The 20,527-nt window shown below is 38.9% G+C and overlaps 2 protein-coding genes across 2 annotated transcripts in view; one reads left to right on the top strand and one right to left on the bottom strand.

Moving 5' to 3' along the window:
• Positions 1–20,527, top strand: part of ERC2 (ELKS/RAB6-interacting/CAST family member 2) — a 916,748-nt gene that overhangs the window by 102,638 nt on the left and 793,583 nt on the right. The gene's annotated exons all lie outside the window — the stretch shown is intronic.
• On the bottom strand, positions 12,505–12,804 carry TMA7 (translation machinery associated 7 homolog). Its single transcript, XM_029918084.1, has one exon. It carries the CDS (start codon positions 12,802–12,804, stop codon positions 12,610–12,612), a length of 195 nt encoding a protein of 64 aa, XP_029773944.1. The 3' UTR covers positions 12,505–12,609.

Below are 20,527 nucleotides of genomic sequence, written 5' to 3'. Positions count from 1 at the left end.
TCTCAACCTACCAGCTGAGATAACCAGCAAGGTAACCTCGTGAAGTTCCTTCAGTTCTCAAAGCACATCCATTCAAATGGGAATAATATTGGTCTCTGCCTTGTGGGAGGGTGGTTGTGAGGTCTTCTGGAAATAGAGTCTGGCTTCTAGCAAGCCCCTGATATAGGTTGCTATTATTGTGCATAAGTCTAGACTGTGAACAGAGCGGTGAGAGACATTGCCAAGGTCCAATAGCCCATTGACTGTACATAGGGGAATGTTTCATACAGGCCGTGGGCTACCTGATTTCATAACTGCTGGTGAACTAAGAATTTTTTTAAAGTTTATTTAAAAAAATGTTTGCTTATTTTAGAAAGTGTGAGCAGGGGAGGGGCAGAAAGCTAAGAATGTTTATTTTATTTTATTTATTTAAAAATGTTTTATCTATTTATTTTTTAATAGTTTATTTTCAAATTGGTTTCCATATAGCACTCAGTGCTTCTCCCCACAAGTGCCCCCCACCATGACCATCACCCCTTCCTTCCCTCCCCCTCCCCCTTCAGTCTATGGTTCGGTTTCAGTATTCAATAGTCTCTCATGATTTGTGAGGGGCACAAATCATGAGAGACAAAAAAATGTTTATTTTTGAGAGAAAGAGTGTGTGAGCAGGGGAGGGGCAGAAAGCTAAAAATGTCTTCTTTCATTTTATTTTATTAAAATGTTTATTTTTGAGAGAAGGTGTATGTGAATAGTGGAGCAGCCGAGAATGAGGGAGACAAGATCCAAAGCAGGTTCTGCCCTCACAGCACAGAGCCCGATCCAGGGCTCCAACTCATGAACTGCGAGATCATGACCTGAGCTGAAGTTGGACACTTAACCGACTGAGCCACCCATGCACCCCTCATTTTGTTTTTAATAAAAATATTTATTTATTTATTTTGAGAGAGAGTGGTGGGGAGGGGCAGAGAGAGACCCAAGCAGGCTCCACACTGTCAGCACAGAGTTCTGTGTGGGACTCAATCTCAAAAACTGTGAGATCATGACCTGAGCTGAAATCAAGAGTTGGATGCTTAACCAACTGATCCACCCAAGCGCCCCATGGCTTTTTGTTATTGTTTATTTGTTTTCATTTTTAAATGGCTGCTTTTACACTATAATTGAAGGCAGAGTTGAGAGGTTGAGACAGAGAATGTGTGGCCTTTAAAGCTTAAAATATTTACTGTTTGGCCATTTACAGAAAAGTTTGCTGAGACCTGATTTAGTACCTAAGAAAGACATGGGTATGAGTTCCAGTTTCACCATTTACTAGCTGTGTAATCTGGGGCAATTTACTTTTCCTCTCTTAACTTTAATTCTCTCATGGGTAAAGTGGGGGCAAGAATGTATACACCTGACATGGGAAAATTAAATCAGGTCAGTTACAAAGATTTGGGCATGGTATCTGGAACACCTTTATAAGAGCTCAACAAATAGGTACCCTGATACCCAGTGTTCAGAGAATAATGTTAGATGATGTTGGCTAGAATTGGTCAGAGTTGGCTTTTTAGGGGAGGTAAAGATTGATTTAGGCTCCGGGTTGTGGAAAATGTATAGAATCTGGGTAAGCAGACACCAGGAAAGAAAGGGAAAGTCATAATAAAGGTCCCTCATGTGAGAGTAAATGCTTAGACAGTGTAGATGGAATGAATAAAGAGAGAAGTAGATCTTGGTAGGTCTTGAGGTCTGGTCTGAGGAGTCAGATGTGATTGAGTGAATGAATGAATGAATGAAGGGGTATAGATAGATGGCAACTAGATGCTTACTCACACTCCAGACCAGATCTTAGCCAAGGGGTTGACCCATCCATATGAGCTCACCCACTCCATAGAACCACACTAATGCTCAGATGAACTTTACCTTCAGGCAACTTTACTCTAGGCCTTGCTACATACCTGTGTTGCTGTTTTTTGTTTTTTTTTTTAATTAAAAAATTTTTTTTTATTTTTGAGAGAGATCATGTGCACCCACACATGGGTGGGGGAGGGGAAGAGAGAGAGGGAGACACAGAATCTGAAGCAGGCCCCAGGCTCTGAGCTAGCTGTCAGCACAGAGCCTGACATGGGGCCTGAACCCACAAATTGTGAGATCAGGACCTGAACCAAAGTCCATTCACCCAGGCACCCCGTATTGCTATTTTCTGTTGCTGTTTGTCATATGTTCAGGGAGCTCAAGGGTAATATTCAAATTAGTATAGGAAAATTATATTTGAGAAGTTAGATCTGTTCTTTCAAAGAACAACCTTCAGAAAATTCCAAATGTAACTATTAGTGATTTTGGGGCTCCCTACTGCTTTGAATCTCTCATGCCCCCATTAAAGATAATCTGTGGCTGATTGTACAAAGCAGCCATTGTCTTTCCCAACCAGTGTGGATTTGATTCTTTGAGAGGTGGGAAACAGCAGGAGCTAATGGCTTTGGTTTTCTGGCCTTGCTGACTGCTGGGTTGCAGTGCTGTCTGATTCGCTGGGCTTCTGTGTACAGCCTCACTAATTAGGTGTAATCAAGACACTCCTAAGGAATTTCAGAGACTGCATTGTCCTGTCCAGTCTGATTCATCAACTCTCCATGGAAAGTATAGTGCTAGAGCAGACAAATTTTGGAGCCTACTTGGCAGTGTGGGTGCGGTCCCAAAGGTTTTAGGCTATTTGGGATTCAGTGGACTTTGTGTATGTGTGTGTGTGTGTGTGTGTGTGTGTGTGTTTAGCTGAGTGTGAAAGAGGAACCAGACTGTACCCTGAGATTGAGTCACAGAGGCATGGAGATAAAAGGTACAGTATTTCCTACTTGGTAGAAAATTCACTGAGATGGTCACTTGACTGTCAGGACTACAGGTTTAGATTTCTATATGTTGAAAAATGGAGTAATAACTCCTTCATCTACGATTACATATACACAACTCCTACTTGTGCTAACAAGCCGTGAGGACTCTGCTCATTCAGCAAATATATCTGACGTACTATAGAACAAAAATGTTCTCTTCCCTCACAATGATTTGTGAATTTAAAAAAGATCATTTTTGGAACCTAGTCCATTTGTATGTTCTTGGCTTTTGTATGTTTAAGGGTGAGTGCGTATGGAAATAAATACCGTTTAGTCCTTGGCATTTGATGATGCTTCTAGGTCTGTCTGTCTCAGTCTCGCATATCATTTCATTCATCTGATTTTTCTAAACCAAGGATTTGTTTGCTAATTCAACTATATAGGTGCTGGAGGCTGCTCTGGGTAGGGCTGTGTTAGTTCCATAAGTAAATTAGCCTTCAAATTCCAAGTAGAAACTCTTCATTTGGAGGGTATATGTTAATTGTTGAATAAATAACTTGTGGAAATAAAGCCTACTATATCTTTGAAATAGGTTTATATTCAAAAGGCATTTCTTGGACATTCACCATGTTTTGATCTTAGGACAGGTTGGGAAAGGTAGAATGATGAGGAACTCATGAAGTCCCTGGTCTGATGGCATGTAGGTTTATCTTGGAGAGTTAGGACAAATACATATAAAAAATTAGAGAATTTTATATTGATAGACATTAAGATATTTCAAACTTGACACCATGGAGACTTTGGGCTGGAAAATTCCTTGCTGTGGGGGATGCCCTGTGCATTGTAAGCGATTTAGCAGCACTCCTGATCTTCACTAACAAGCTGCCAGCAGTACCTTCTCTCCAGTCATGACAATCAAAAAGTGTCTCCAGACATTTCCAAATGTCTCTTGCAAGGCAAAATCACCCCTGGTCAAGAACAGCTGATGTCGATTATAATCCAAGTACTATGGCAACATGAGATGGACCACTGATGCCCAGCTGAGGAGCCATATGGGGAGGGCTGAGAAGCTCTGCAAATGGTTGCCAATCTACATTATCTGTGGAGAGAAAATGTTCTCATGTGTATGTACTGTGTTCTGCAAATATTTGTAGATTTCTGTTGTGGGAAAAAATTACAAATGTATGTAAAACTGTTCCTGAACTCAAAGTAGCTTTTGGCTATTTTATATTTTCTCATTCAGAAGATCCTAAAAATCCAACTGCTGATGTTTAAGTGCCTGGTCTGGCTTTGAGTCTGGGCTCTGGAGTAAGACTGCCCAGTACCCACCACTTAATTAGCTAACTGACTTGGGGTAAGTAGCCTAGCTTCTCTGTCTCAACTTTTCCATGTGAAAAAAGGAGTGATATTTGCACTTAACTCAGTATCATTGTGAAGATTAAGTGAGATATCATATATATGGTTTCCAGTATAATGAGTAAGAATTTAGGAAGCGGTAGCTATTATTTATTTTGGGAGATAATTCTGGAAACCATTAGTTTAGATTTTAAGTGCTAGGAGACCACTGCACTGTGGGGGGCGGGGGAGGGGTTAGGCTCTTTAGAAAGTTTTCATGAAAGATGGAATTGAGAGGATAGAAGGGTTATGGAACCATATTTGCATACCATTCAGTCTCTAGCTGCTTAGGCCAGGTCGCCATAGGAGGTAAGAAAGTGGGTCCAAGAGTTTCCAACTTTTGGAGACCAAATGAAAATGAGTGTGGTAGATAAACAGTAATGTGTCCCACATGATCCCCACTTCCTTGATCCATGCCTTTGTGTGATACTCTGAATAAGGTAGAGATCTATAGCTTGTTTCTAATCAATAAAATACAGCAAAGGTGATAATATGTATGTGATTGGGTATACGCAATTATGTTGCATAAGACTGTAATGCCTGTATTGCAAGGAGATGTTCATCCTTGCTAGCTTTCAAGAGCACTATTATGTTATCAGTTGCCTATGGAAAGGGCTATGTAGCAGGTAGCTACCAGTAAGAAACTGAGGCCCTCAATCTTATAGTCTACAATAAAATGAATGCTGACAATTCACATATGAACTAAGAAATGGAGTCTTCCCCTGCTGAGCTTAAGATGAGCACCCGGCCATAGCTGACACATTGATTGCCGTACTGCAGAAGACCCAGTTTAGGGCACCTGGGTGGCTCAGTTGGTTGGGTGTCTGATTCTTGATTTTGGCTCAGGTCATGATCCCAGGGTTGGGATTGAGCCCTGCATTAGGCTCTGTACTGACTGTGGAGCCTGCTTGGGATTCTCTCCCTCTGTGTACCCTCCCTCCCCCCTTTTGCCTCTCTGTCTCTGTCTTTTTCTCAACAATAAAAAATAAAAAACACCTAGTTTAGTCACATCTGTACCTGCAGGAACTATGAGATAAATATGTGTTGCTTGAAACTGCTAAATTTGTGCTAATATTGTTAGGTGACAATAGATAATACAGTGAGTGTGATATAGACACAGATGACTAGGACTTCTCACCAAAGACCCTTTAAACTCAACATGTCTGAACTTGCTACCTTCTCCCAGTCTTATCCTCTGTCCTTTTCTTAGGGAATGTTTCTAGCATCCCAAGCCTAGCACAACCAAACTACACACTCTGAAGCCATCCTTGATTCTTTTATTCCTCTTCATAACCCCTACCCAAATTAGTCCCAAATTTCTATTGATTGTCTCCTCTAAGTGTCTTTTTCATTCTTCCCATCTCTACGTGAGTTTAGGTTTTAGTATTTCTAGCCTGAACAATAGCAATAGTCTCTTGTCTTACCTTTTTGCCTCCAGTATACATGTCTTTCCAGTCTGTTACCCACATTGCCTCCAGATTTTGGTTTTTTAATGCTAATTAGGACATGTAATCCTCCTGATAATGGAACACTGAATGGCTTTTCATTCCCCTCAGAATAGAATATAAAGCTCTTGCCATGGCAGGCAAAGCTCTATCCCTGATAACCTCTCCAACTTTGCTTCCACTTTTTTCCTTGGTCATCCCCCAGTTTAAGACTCATATGTCACCTTCGAGAAAACTTTCTCAACTCCTCCTCCTGAATCCTTCTGAGTCCTCTAGGCTGAGTTCCTAGAATCCTTGGGACATACTCCATCATGGGTCATATTAATTCATTTATTACTAGCCTGAAATTTTCTAGAAGAATGTTAGTTTCTTAAGGGTATAGACTATGTCTGGTTCCTCCAAGTATCTCCAGCTTCTGTTGATGAGCCAGGCTCATAGTAGGGGCTTGGTAAATGTTGCATGCATGTATGCCTGCATGCATGAATGAATGAATGAATACACATGCCAAAGCTACATCTGTGCACTGGTTCTCCAGGCACCCTGCCACCTCCTCTAACCTTACCAAAATAGTTTTCGTGCTTTTCTGGGTGTGAATCTTCTTCCTCTTCACATCTGTCACTTCAAGTGTGATTCTGCAGAATTTAGAAGAAAACACGTGATGAGCTGCCTAGTTTTCTGGGTTGTTAGTTTTCTTTGTCTTTCTCTGTCTCTGTCTTTTTCTTTCTTTCCTTTCTTTCAAGTGACTATGTCTTGGAGCCTTGTCATGAGTAAACATTTTAGAGATAACGGTCTGTAAACGAAATTCTGTTGCAGAGAGAGCTATTTCCTTTGCTGATCTTACTACAAGTTATGTTATCTCAAATACTAAAGTAAAGAAAAATGAATAGTACAAGATGTCTGTTATTTTCTATCCACTAGTAGTTCTGCTTTATTTTCCATCCCAGTATTCTGTCAGTTGTTTTGACAAGGGCAGTCATTTAGTCTGTCAACCCCTGGTTTTATCTTTAACCAGAAAAGTTTTTCTTGTCTTTTAAAATGAATGCTTTAAAGAATTGCTTTGTTTCTTTAACAGTTAAATGGGGGATATCAAACTTACATTATAGGATTGTCCAATGGAAACAGTCATTCTTTCACTCATTAGATACAGAGAGCATAGACCATGTGCCAGATGCTGTGCTGGAGAGATGTGGTTGGTCTCTGCCCTCATAGAGCTGTGGTGGCTACAGAGTGCAGAAAGGCAGGGGCATCATTGAATAGCATCATTTTTTTTTCTCCTTTTCTCACCTCTTCTCCCCAGGAGGGCAGGTTTTGGAAGTAGGCAGACCTACAATTCAGTTCAGCTATGCTTTTTCCTAGCGAGGTGACCTTGAGCTTGAACTCTCTAGGCTGCTGTAGCTTCATCTATAAAATGGACATAATACCTACCTCACAGGGTTGCTGAGAGGATTGAGTAAGAAAAAGCAGGTGAATACTTGGCATTGAGCCTGCATGCCTAAGTCCACAACAAATATGAGGTACTACTCTGACAGCCATGAAACTCATGATATTTATGTACCCCTGGGCTATTTTAAATTGGTTCCTTCCTCTTAATCTCAGGGTACTGCCTGTTTGTGTCCTCCCCTTTTTCACTGTCTCTTCCAGGCCTTCAACAAGTGGCATTGTCTCTTTAAGACCCACTTTGAACAATGGGCTATGCCTTTCTCTTCATTTCTTTAATACATCTCCCTTACTTTTTTGCGTTTGGTGTCTCTACCATGTGTTCTGTCATCTCACAATATGTATGTCCTTTTCTTTCCCACGTGCCTTTGATTTGTCTTCATACTGAAATTTCCTGAGTCTGATCTGTGAACTTTGAAATCAAACAGACTAGTTAGAATTTTATGTCAAGTAAAAGTTAATAGACTGAAGATACAATAGGTCTCCAAGGAGTCTTTTGGGCATGGCCTTTGTGCCAATCATACAGACTCTGCAGAGGCCTTTTATGATTCCTTTATGGCTTTTGGATATGAAGTTGTGGGGTTTAGATAGGTTAGTTCTCATTGTCATTGACAATCTCTGGAGGTGAAGCAGAATAAGTTGGCTGTGGGAAATTTTATCTTTTTGTAGCAATAACACACAGGGACATGTTGGAATGAGAAACAAGAATATTAACCCATTCTCTCTCCCCTACCCCCCAGCTCTAGCATTACTGACATTGCTTTGTCCCCAGGTGGTGGATTTCGCATGGTTATTTGCTGTTAGACTTTTCAGGCAGCAGGCACCATACTGCTTTGGAGTTTGCTCTGAGGCTGATAGAGTGTGCTGGGAAATGTAGCTAAGCTTTTAAAAGGGCATGAGTTTTTAGTTCACATCTGGTAATTATAGAGCCAGTGTGACTTTCTTTTGTAGATTGGGTAATTGTACATGGGGGAGGTGGTATTGGGAGGTAAGTGGGTGTGTGCCCTTATGTGTATCCAAGTGGTCGACTTATTCAAATGACGCCTTCTCCATTTCGGAGCCTTAGGTGTTGGTGAGATGAGCAGAGGGTAATTTACCACCAGATCAAGCCCTAATTTCATTGTCACCATCTTGGTGTGTGTATACCAGGCCTACTCTATTTGTGTCATTTAGAACTCCAGAACAAACTGTTCTTTAAATATTACTTAAAAAATAATGTAGCACTGTTATCTTCTTCTAAAATAAACTTTAAAAGCTTTACTTTAGAGAACTATTTTCTTCTTTAATTTTTTTTTAGAATAGAATCCCAGATATTCTGAGGGTTTACATCAAGTAGTGTCTTCTGTTACTCAATTCTTTCTTGCCTTCTTTCATTTTCCTGGTAGCTTGGAAAAGTGGCAAGGAAAAGAATCCTATTTTTGGTTTGCTGTTATGGCTCAGAGATCTGTAGGTAACTATTAAAAAATAAACAGTTTTAATCATCAAATCTTTGTAAAGAAAATGGAATATATTGAATGGATTTAGTGCCAATGTAGGATAGTGGTAGCAAACAGGGCAAATAGGTGGGATTGGGAAAGTTTCAGTTAGCCTACACAGATTATTAAAGAAAACTGAACCAATGTTTAGAAACTTAGAGATTTCACATAAGAATCTTGAGTTTTTTCTACCTTCTTTGAAAAATGGAAGCTCTGATATGTAGACAGGGCATATACCTTGCAGTCCCCACAACTTCCTATTTCTCTGACTCTGAGGCTGAATGTCGTTGCAATACTCTCCTTTCATTATGATGACATTGGAGTCTCAGAGTTCCTATGCCTCGGGAGGCTCTTCTCCTGTGTTTCCTGCCTTCCTATTTCAGTATAGGATGGACATTTCAGTCTCTAACTTCTCTCATGAAGAAAGAAAGAAGCCCAATGGCCCTGGACCCTAGACTCCATTTTGCCACTGTGGCTCATCCTTTTTTTGGCAGACTGGTCCTTGCAGTTTTGTGATGGAGAGTTAGGAAGAAAGGAGTTGAGCAGGAAGACAAGAGACCAGAGGAGAAACAAAGGGTAGAAGGAATTTCTTGAGGATTCAGGCATGGGAACAGCTGTAGTGTTTGAGAGTAGCAGATGATACTTTAAGTAAAGTTCAGAGTCATGTGTCTGCTTCAGTAGTGCTCAAGAAACGCAAATGAGGATTTGGGTTATTCTGAAATTGCTAGATTTTGTTTCTGTCAGTCTAGGTTGAGTCAGGAGATGGAAACCACAACAATTATTTTCACCAAGAGAATTTAATACTGAAGGTTATCAACTTGATACTGAAGAACTCAAAAGGCAACAAGAGAACATTAAGGTATCATGGAAGTAGCAACCACAGGAGACACTTACTACTACTAGGGTTGGGATTATAAAGATTTAAAAGCTTGGAGGAAGGGCTCTGTAGGACTGAACTCACATCTCCAAGATGAGGGCTCGTGCTGAGGCCTTTGAGTAAAGGAGGAGGGAACCTGAGGGCCTGGTACCCAGAAATGTGAGAGGTGGTGCTACTTGGTTGATGTTGGAGTCTTTGAGGCCTGGTGAGAGGTAGCAGGCTGGGGCTGGGACATGGACCTGAGGCAGTAGCAGGCTGGGACTGTGGTCTCTGAGAGGGCACAATGGGGTTGGTTACAGAAACACCCATAAACTGGATTCAGCAGCTGCCACAGGAAGAAAGTACCTATGTTAGAGTGAGGGAACATAGCTAAGCCACACCCACAGGAACTGGAAGCCAACAGGAAGCTGCCAGGAAGGACCAGGCTCCAGTCCTCTTCCTGTCTCATGACTTTGATCTTGCATCCTTATGGGCACAGCCTAACAGGCAGCAGCTGGGAAAGTAGAAAGGTGGTTCAGAGAGGTGGTATGATAGAATGGGTATGGAGCTGAGAAATAGTGACTTGATTACAGTCTCAGTGTCCCTTCAACTTGGACTTGGAGGACTGGACTTGGAGGGCTTCACAAGCACCATATAAAACCCCACAGTTCCAATTTCATGTGTAGTTTAGGAGAGCTTGGTTGTTCTTGTGATCTCCCGATTTTCATGTTGCACAACACTGGTTTCCAACTTGGCATTTAATTACTGATCTTTTTATAATGTACCCCAAGGTACCCTTTTAGTGAAGGGATTGGTAAACTATAGCCCATGGGCTAGATATGGCTGTCTATCTGTTTTAATAAATTCAATTTTATGGGAATACAGCCATGTCCATTTGTTTACCGGAAAAGCTTGCACACTCCTCTAGTGTAAATTTAAGTTTTTCACTAGTTCTGATTTAAAACAGAGGACTATGATGCATAAGTTTAGAAAAGTAATTCTCACACTGTGAAAACTACACATCACAGGATAGATCTTTGTTTGAAAAAAATAAAGGCACTATCCAAATGTGAATGAGTAACACAAAAATTTACCTTGGCTTTCTCAGAGAATGGACAGTTTTTTGCCTTGCTAATAAAGTCAAGATAATGCCATCTTTCTTGAGCAGGTAATAGCTGTTTGGACAGAATGTATCCAAATAGGGCATTTGAGTAGAAGCATCTGCATTGGAGAAGAAAGAATGTTGAGTTCAGAATTAGACTCTTGGAGGCCAGGTCCTCCCATATTTGTGTTGCTCTGTGAGTGGACAAATTAGTTAACCTCTGAGATACATTTTCACATAGATTAGGACTAGAATTTTCATATTTATCCTTGTAGCTTCTCATTCTGTGTCTCTGACCCTGATAATGTTTCTAAACTCTAACCTGCACACAAGATGGTCTTCTTTGGTTGCCCAGATGGCAGGCTTTGATTGTCCTGCAGGTACTTCAGACCTAACATGTCTTTCATGGATATTACTGCTGACTATATTTATTTACTTATAAAAGTTTTAATTTAAATTCCAATTAGTTAACATACAGTGCAATATTAGTTTCAAGTGTACAATATAGTGATTCAACACTTCCATACAACACCTGGTGCATATTGCAACAAGAGCCCTCCTTAATCCCCATCACCTATTTCACCCATCCCTCCTAACCAACTTCCCCTTTGTTTGTTCTCTATAGTTAAGAGATGATTTCTTGGTTTGCTGTTTCTGTCTTTTCCCCCCCCCCCCTTTTGTCCATTTGTTTTGTTTCTTAAATTCCACATATGAGTGAAATCATTTGGTATTTGTCTTTCTGTGACTGACTTATTTTGCTTAGCATAATATATTCTAGTTCCATCCATGTCATTGCAAATGGCAAGATTTCATTCTTTTTTGATGTGTAACATTCCTGTGTGGGGTGTGTGTGTGTGTGTGTGTGTGTGTGTGTGTGTGTGTGTGTACCACATATTCTTTATCCATTCTTCACTTGATGGACTTGGGCTGTTTCCATAATTTGTTGTAGATAATGCTGTTTATACATCAGAGTGCATTTATCCCTTTAAATTAATATTTTGTATTCTAGTAATGTGATTGCTGGATTGCAGGGTAGTTCTATTTTCAAATTTTTGAGGAGCTTCTATAATGTTTCCCACATTGGCTGCACCAGTTTGCATTCCCACTTAATGCAAGAGGGATCCCCTTTTTCCATATCCTTGCCAACACCTGTTGTTTCTTGTGGTATTGGTTTCAGCCATTCAGACAGGTGTGAAATTGTAGTTTTGATTTGTATTTCTCTGATGATGAGTGATGTTGAGCGTCTTTTCATGTGTCTGTTTGCCATCTGGATGTCTTCTTTGGAAAAATGTCTATTCATGTCTTTTGCCCATTTTTTAAATTGGATTATTCATTTTTTGGGTGGGAGTTTTGTACGTTCTTTATATTTTTGGGTACTAACCTTTTATCAGATATGACATTTGCAAATATCTTCTCCCATTTAATAGATTGTCTTTTAGTTTTGTTGATTGTTTATTTTGCTGTGCAGAAGCCTTTTATTTTCATGAAGTGCCCATAGTTTATTACTACTTTTGTTTCCCTTGCCTCAGGAAACATATCTAGAAAGAAGTTGCTACAGCTAATGCCAAAGAGATTACTGTCTGTGTTCTCTTCCAGGATTTTTATAGTTTAAGGTCTCATGTTTAGGTCTTTAACCCATTTTGAATTTATTTTTGTGTATGGTGTAAGAAAGGGGTCCACTTTCATTCTTCTCCATGTTGCTGTCCAGTTTTCCCAGCAGCATTTGTTGAAGAGACCATCTTTTTCCCATTGGATATTCTTTCCTGCTTTGTTGAAGCATAGTTGTGGGTTCATTTCTGGGTTTTCCATTCTGTCCCATTGATCTATGTGTTTGTTTTTGTGCCAGTACCATACTATTTTGATCACTACAGTTTTATGATATAACTAGAACTCTGGAATTGTGATACCTCCAGCTTTGCTTTGCTTTTTTAATTTTTTATAATTGACTGATTTTATTATTATTATTATTATTTTTTACAAAATTTATTCTTAAATGTACAACGGGATCTAAGGCAACACTTCATTCTAGCGATAGGTGACAACAGATGCTGTGGCAGGGAATCCAGAGGTTTAAACAGGAATGGAATTAAAGATCACCATTGCCTTGGGCACAAGGGACAGCTTACTTTTTGCCAGATTTCTTAAGTTCACCTGTGGCCAGGGGGCCCTTCCCTGCAGCCTTCGCTTTTAGCTTCTCGAGTTTCTTGGGCTCCTCTTTCTGTTTCTGCTTGAATGCCTTATCGTCCTCATCCATCTCCTTGGCCTGCTTCTTGGGCTGCTTTATGGGCTGCTTCTTGCCACCTTTGTGGCCGGACATGGCACCTGCTGCCCCTTCCCCAGACCCTGCTTGCTTTCCTTCTTCAAGGTTGCCTTGGCTATTCAGGGTCTTTTGTAGTTGCAAACAAATTTTAGGATTGTTTGTTCTATCCCTGTGAAAAATACTTTTGGCATTTTGATAGGAATTGCCTTAAATGTGTATATTGCTTTGGGTAGTACAGACATTTTAAAAATATTTGTTCTTCCAGTTCATGAGCATGGAATGTCTTTCCATTTCTTTGTGTCATCTTCAGTTTCTTCTATCAGTGTTCCATAGTTTTCAGATACAGGTCTTTCACCTCTTTGGTTAAATTTATTCCTAGGTATCTTATTATTTTTGGTGCAATTGTAAATGGGATTGATTCCTTAATTTCTCATTCTGCTGCTTCATCATTGGTGTATAAAAATGCAACTGGTTTCTGTATGTTGATTTTATATCCTGTGACTTTATTGAATTTGGTTAGCAGTTCTAGCAGTTTTTTGGTGGAGTCTTTAGGTTTTCTATATATCATGTCATCTGCAGATAGTGAAAGTTTTACTTCTTTGCCAGTTTGGATGCCTTTTCTTTCTTTCTGTTGTCTGATTGCTGTGGCTAGGACTTCCAGTACTATGTTAAGTAACAGTGGTGAGAGCAGACATCTCTGTCTTGATCCTGACTGTAGAGGAAAGGCTTTCAGTTTTTCCCCATTGAAGATAACATTAGTTTTGGAGTTTTCATATATGACCTTTATGATTTTGAGGTATGTTCCCTCTAAACCTACCTTGTTGAGGGTTTTTATCATTAATAGATGCTGTACTTTGTCGAGTGCTTTTTTTTGCCTCTATTGAAATGATCATACGGTTCTTTTATTAATGTGATGTATCACACTGATTTCCAAATGTTGAACCACCCTTGCAACTCAGGAATAAACCCCACTTGATTGTTGTGAAATATCTTTTAAATATTTTGCTGGATTTGGTTTGCTAGTATTTTATTGAGAATTTTTGCATCCATGTTCATCAGGGATATTGGCCTGTACTTTTGGTTTTTGGTGGAGTCTTTATCTGTTTTAGTATCAGGGTAATGCTGGCCTTATAGAATGAATTTGGAATTTTTTCCTCCCTTTTCTATTTTTTTTGGCGTAGTTTGAGAAGAATAGGTATGTATTCTTTAAATGTTTGGTAGAATCGCCTGTGAAGTCATCTGGTCCTAGACTTTTGTTTATTGGGAGATTTTTGATTACTGATTCAATTTCTTTGCTGGTTATCAGTCTATTCGAATTTGTTATTTTTTCCTGTTTCAGTTTTGGTAGGTTCTATGTTTCTATGAATTTATCCATTTGTTTCAGATTGTCCAATTTGTTAGCTTATGGTTTTTTGTAATAATTCTGTTATAATTATTTGTATTTCAGTGGTGTTGGTTGTTATTTCTCCTCTTGGATTTGTGATTTTATTTACTTGGGCCACTTTTCTTTTTGATAAGTCTGGCTAGATGTTTATCAATTTTATTAATTTATTCAAAGAACCAGCTCCTGGTTTCATTGATCTATTCTATTGTTTTTTAATTTTCTATATTTCTTTATTATTTCTTTCCTTCTATGTTAGGCTATGTTTGTTATTCTTTTACTAGCTCTTTTAGGTATAAGATTATCTGAGATTTTTCTTGCTTCTTGAGTAGGTTGTTTATCTGAGATTTTTCTTGCTTCTTGAGTAGACCTGTATTGCTAGAAGCTTCTCTCTTAGGACTCTTTTTGCTGTATTCCAAAGGTTTTGGACTGTTGTGTTTTCATTTAATTTATTTCCATGTATTTTTAAATTTTTTATTTGATTTCCTGGTTGACCCATGTTTAGTAGCATGTTGTTTAACCTCCATGTGTTTGTGGTCTTTCCAGTTTTTTTCTTGTGGTTGACTTCTAGTTTCATAGTATTGTGGTCAGAAAAGTGTATGGTATGATTTCAGTCTTTTTTTTGTATTTGTTGAGGCCTGTTTTGTAACCTAATATGTGATGTGTTATGGAGAATGTTCCATGTGCACTTGGAAACAATATATATTCTGCTGTTTTAGGATGGAATGTTCTGAATATATCTATTAAGACCATCTGCTGACCACTCATATTTAGATCTCCCCTACTGTTGGGATATTTCTGAGCTCTTTCTAAAAAGATTGCAGCCTCTCTGCTCCCATGAAGTTAGACACAATCTTATGTCTATTTCTGGCCAATATTGTGAGTAGAAGTGATACGTGATACTTCTGGGTCAAAATGTAATTGTCAGGCTGTGACTCTTTAGCACTGTCTTCTCCTGCTCTTGCAGCAGTGTTCCAGATGGAAGGGAAGGACCTCCATCAGTTTGGGCCCCAGAAGTAGACATGTAGCATGAGTGGGAATTCAGTCTTTGTTGTTTAAATCACTGAGATTTGGGGATTATCTGTTACCATAGTTTATTCTATTCTAGCTCAACCAACACACGTCCAATCAAAACTTACTGTCTTCCTCTCCATGTCTGGGACCTCCTTATTTTTTATGTCATAGTATGGTACAACTGTAAGTTTACTTGCCAGAAAATTGAGATTTATCTTTTTCTTTTCTGTCTTCTCTTGCTAATATCCAGTCTATTGTCAGATCCTATAGCTTCTATTTCCTTAATTCCATGTGTATTACACATCTCATTTGATTCCCAGCATTATTGTCTTATTTCGGGGTGTATGACCTCTCTCCTGGACTACTGTTTTTTTTTTTTTATACCTACTTGCTCTTTTTATTATCTTATCCCAGTTTACTCTCATCTCCTATAGGAAACCTATATTGGATGTTGTCCCTTCATTTCTCATGAATAGGTTTTATTCTATATCTGAGAGCAAGTCAAACTCCTCAGCCTGGTGGGCAAGCCTCTTCATGATTTGTCTAGGCTCCCAATATGTCTCTGTGTGTGCTGTCCTTACTGAACTACCTTTAGTGTCCTCTGCCTAGTGTCCTCTGTTTCTTTCTGCCTGCCTGTCAGTATCTCAAGTTTTACCTCAAAAGTTACCTCCTCTGTGAAGTCATTTCTGAATTTCCCAAATGTACCTAGATGTTCCTTTTTCAATTTTCTTTTTATTCCTTGTACAAGCTTCTTTACACATATTAGGTACAATTAATTGCTTGTATGCCTGATTCTCTTACTGGACATCTTCTGGAGGGCAGTTTCTGAATTCTTTTTGCTCTTTGGCCCAAGTAATTAACAGAATATCTAGCATATAGGTGATTGTAATTGTTGAATGAATCATTGACTATTACTTTAAAATAAGGAATAAATTTTTTTTAAAAATTAAAGATAAGACAAAAATAACTTATACAATTCAACACACAAAAAAATTACAAACCCCCAAAACCCAAACAATTTGATTAAAAAATGGGCAGAGGGCCTGAATAGACATTTTCCAAAAAAGACATAAAGTAGGTCAACCCATATATGAAAAGATGTTCAACATCACTAATCATCAGGGAAATACAAATCAAAACCACAATGAGATATCACCTTAACCTGTTAGAATGGCTGTAGTAAAAAAGACAAAAAATAACAAGTATTGGTGAGGATTTGGAGAAAAAGAACCCTTGTGCATTGTTGGTAGAACTATAAATTGGTACAGCCACCATGGAAACAGTATGGACATTCCTCAAAAAATTAAAAATAGGAATACCAGATAATCCAATAATTCCACTAGTGGATATTCACCCAAAGAAAATGAAAACACTGATTTGAAAAGATACATGCACCCCTATGTTTACTGCAGCATGAGTTTCAATGGCCAAGATATGGAAGAAACCGAAGAGTCCATCACTAGACAAATGGATAAAGAATGCATGTTGAATACATACATATATGCATATACACAGCACAGTATTATAGAGCCATCAAAAGAACGAGATTGCACCATCTGAAACAACAGAGAGACAATGAGTATTATGCTAAATGAAATAAGTCAGATCAAGAAAGACAAATGACATATGATTTCACTTATATGTGGGATCTAAAAAAACATGAAGAGACAAAAAGTAGACTCAAACCTGTAAATACAGGAACAAACTGATAGTTGACATAAGGGAGGGGGGATGTGGGTTGGGCAAAATGGGTGAAGGATAGTGGGAGATACAGGCTTGCAGTAATGGAAGGAATAAATCATGGGAATAAAAGGCACAACATAAGGAGTATAGTCAATGATATTGTAATAGTGATATATGGGAATAGATAGTAGCTACACTTGTGATGAACATAACATAATGTGCGAACTTGTTGAATCACTGTGCTGTGCAGCTGAAATTAATGTAGCATTGTGCATCACCTATATTCAAAAAGAATTACGAAAAGTGAAAAGATGTGACAACCAATTTTAGTTCAATAACGGAATTTACTAAGACTATGATTGTTATTTTTTTTGAGGGGAGGATAGCATGCATCACATCAAAGACCTTATATTTTAGCAAATACGTGATTCAAATACTTTTCAATCAGTGTCAGTGAAAAGTTAGTTATTTTATATTGCCATTGTCTTACAAATGGATGAGGGATATTATTTTCATAATCACATATAATTGGCCAAGATTAGTTTTTAAAATGTTCTAGTTTGCAAGTAGGAGTTTAAAAATGACTGACACAACCATGGACACCACGTTTTAGTCTCTAAAAATATGTTAGCAAATTCAGAAAGGGCAGCTCTTTTAATATACATGGTATTTTTTTTTTAATTCTAAGTGTTTTACTGAACTGTATTCTATAGAGATTTTTAGTAATATAAGGAGCCATGATGAAATGGATAGAATGTATCAAAACCCTAAAAATTCATATCCTATGACTCAGTGATTCCTTCTCTGGGATGATATCCCTTTGGGTGGTTTTGGCCTCTATGGGTTGAGGGGCAGGTCTCCAAATTATAAAGAGAATGAGGCTTTGAAAGCTGTGTGAGATTTCTTTCTTCCTCCTCTTGGCCTCACATAGGCAATAGGCAAGGTGGGAAGTGAGTGTTGCAGAATTCCCAGATTCCCAGTGGCCGTTCAGGGCCTCACACATCTAATAAGCCCTCTATATTCCATGTTATATTCTTAGAGATGAGTCTCCTGCATGTGCTCACCTGTCTCATATTATTCCCAAGTGTGATCGTGCAATCTTCCTCTTTGTATAAATTTCTCATTTTTTTTTAAGCAACCTTGCTTTACCTCTCCACTACTCCAATGCTATTTTCTCTTTTATCCTATAAATGATTGTTTCCATAGACTGACTGTTTTCATTTCCCTGCTTCAGTGGAAAGAGAGCACCTGTGTTTTACCTTCACAGCCTCTGTAACTTCTTTGAGTACCATTTGGTTTATTGAAAACTAGATTGTAAACTCCATGAGAGTTGGGCTGTGTCTATCTTTTAGTGTTCGTGTCTTCAGGGACTGACGTAAAGTAGATGTTCAGTAAACACTGTTGAATGAATGATAGAACAAAGTGCTTAAAGGCAAACTGTATTCAGATTTACTTGTTTTTGGAGAATGTAAACTGGATCTTCAAAACGTGGCCTGGTGCTTTAAATGACCTTGATGAGCATGAACATGCACATTGGGAACTGGTGTGTTTTCTTTTCATTAACACATCCCACAAGAATTTCATCAACACATCTAACAAAGATTTGTTGTACATCTCTTCTTGAGTGACAGCTATTGCTGTCTAATCACAGTAGCGATTAGAACTGGGAATACAGGGCTCTGTCCCTGAAATATCCAACAGATGAATAGAAGATACAGGGTAATGACCATTGGCACATAGTAGGCAGTCACTCATTGTTGAGTGAAGGATCTGCTGTTTCCAGGACATGATGGAATCAATGGATGTGCTGTTAGTGAAAATGCTCCAATTCTGATTTCTTAGTTGCTTAGGTTTAATATTGGGATGGGGTGGCTTGATAACAGAAAAACTGCTGAGAGAACAACTCAAACTCATTTTCAGAGTGTCAGGGTTGACTTTTTATTATTAAAGAATGGTACTCTTTTTTACTTCTTGAGATTCTGGTGTGAAGGGGGTGAGGTGGGGAGCAGCTTTGGGCTCTTCATTCTGAGTGATGGTGCAGGCATTTCTTAGAGGCAGACATTAAGACACTTGGTTACAGTAATTGTGAGCTTCGTGCTCAATAGACCATATGAGGGGTGTTGCTGTCAGGCTCCCTCAGTGTGCTAATCAGGGAGGGTGGAAAAGAAGAGGAGGAGCCGGAAGGAAGGGCTCTCTGTGGGCAGTGGAGGCCTGATTGTGTTCCAGGGCTTGAAGGCTCAAATGGCCAGTTCAGCGTGGGTTATTAGGCATTCTGAGAGGCCTTGGGTCCTTTTCTTACATTTGTTTTCTTTACTGTTTTTCTTGCCACTTTATCTAAGATATATGAGCAATGAAATTGTGTTTATTTTACAAATGTGAAAGGATATTTTATTTTATGTGGTATTTGAAATACCTATCTGCCTCTCTCTGCCTGTTTACTCTGATAAGTCCTAGTAACACAGACATAGCTGAGTTAAGAGCCAGGGATCATGCAGTGTATTCTCAGGGGAAAAAAGAATGTTAAATTTCAACAGAGAGGATTTTTGAAATAAGTAATCCTTTCTTTGTTTTTGCATTCTTCAGTCTGGCATGATATTTTAGCTTTTGAATACAAACAAAACTTGTAAAGCTAATGATGATAAGACTTTGTGAGGGAAGGAAGTTTATGATTAAAAACCCCAAATTTACAATAAGAAACAATAATTTAATTTACACAACTCTTTTTTGTGGCCTAATGTTTGCCATTTATTTATTCAGTGAACATTTCTGGTGCACTTTATGGAAGGACTTTTTTAGTCCTCTATCAATTTTTAGTCTTTTGTGAGAGAAAATTACCTAAAAATTAAAATTCTGTAATTTGAACAATTATTTATTAAGTGCTGATTATGTGGCAGGCATTAGAGACAAAGTGATTAGTAGGACAAAGTCCTTGCACTCATGATGTTTATAGTCTAGTGGGGAAATGTTGGTTCTGTGTGTGTGTGTGTGTGTGTGTGTGTGTGTGTGTGTGTGTGTGATCTTGGAAGGCTGCCCAAAGGAGATGGTACCTTAAGGACAGATTAGGATAAACCTGGTGGAGAAGGAGCATGTGGCATGAAGGCAAGAAAGCCTGGATGGGCTGGCAAGTGCTTAGCTGTGGTAAAGTTTAAAAGGAAGAGATGTGGGCAGCCCAGGGGCCTGAATGGGGGCAGAGGGAAGGTCAGGCAGAGATAGGCCAAGGGCTTAAACTTATCAGAGTGAACTCCCCCTTCTTTGGAGAATTTATTTTTCCTCTATGAGCTAAAAGAAAATCCTCGGAGACCATTTCCTCATCCCATGGATAATCATTTCTTTAGATTCTTAATGACTTCTCTCTCTACTACACTCTATTCAGTTTTACATTCTGTTTTATTTCTCTTTCTTCAGTTAAGGATTGTTCTAATAAAGATGAAGTCTAGATACATGGATGAATAATCAATCACTCCCTCCTTAGCAGTACCTGACACATACCTCACAGGTGCCTTGTGATAGTTATTCTCCCCTACTGGTGTGTGAGTCCTCTGAGAGCAGAGACCAGAACTACTTCCTCTCCATGTCCCTCATGATGCATGATGCAGCCTTACAGTTAATGTATGTTGAATGCAACAGAGGGGCACACTCAAGGATTTGCCATGAGTCTTTGGAAGTTTGCAGTAGCTAGCACATGGAAAAATGTATAATTAA

Source organism: Suricata suricatta, chromosome 12 (assembly GCF_006229205.1).
Source record: "Suricata suricatta isolate VVHF042 chromosome 12, meerkat_22Aug2017_6uvM2_HiC, whole genome shotgun sequence".
Lineage (NCBI taxonomy): Eukaryota > Metazoa > Chordata > Mammalia > Carnivora > Herpestidae > Suricata > Suricata suricatta.
The sequence above is the reverse complement of the archived record's forward strand: the minus strand, read 5'-3'. Positions and strand labels throughout refer to the sequence as shown.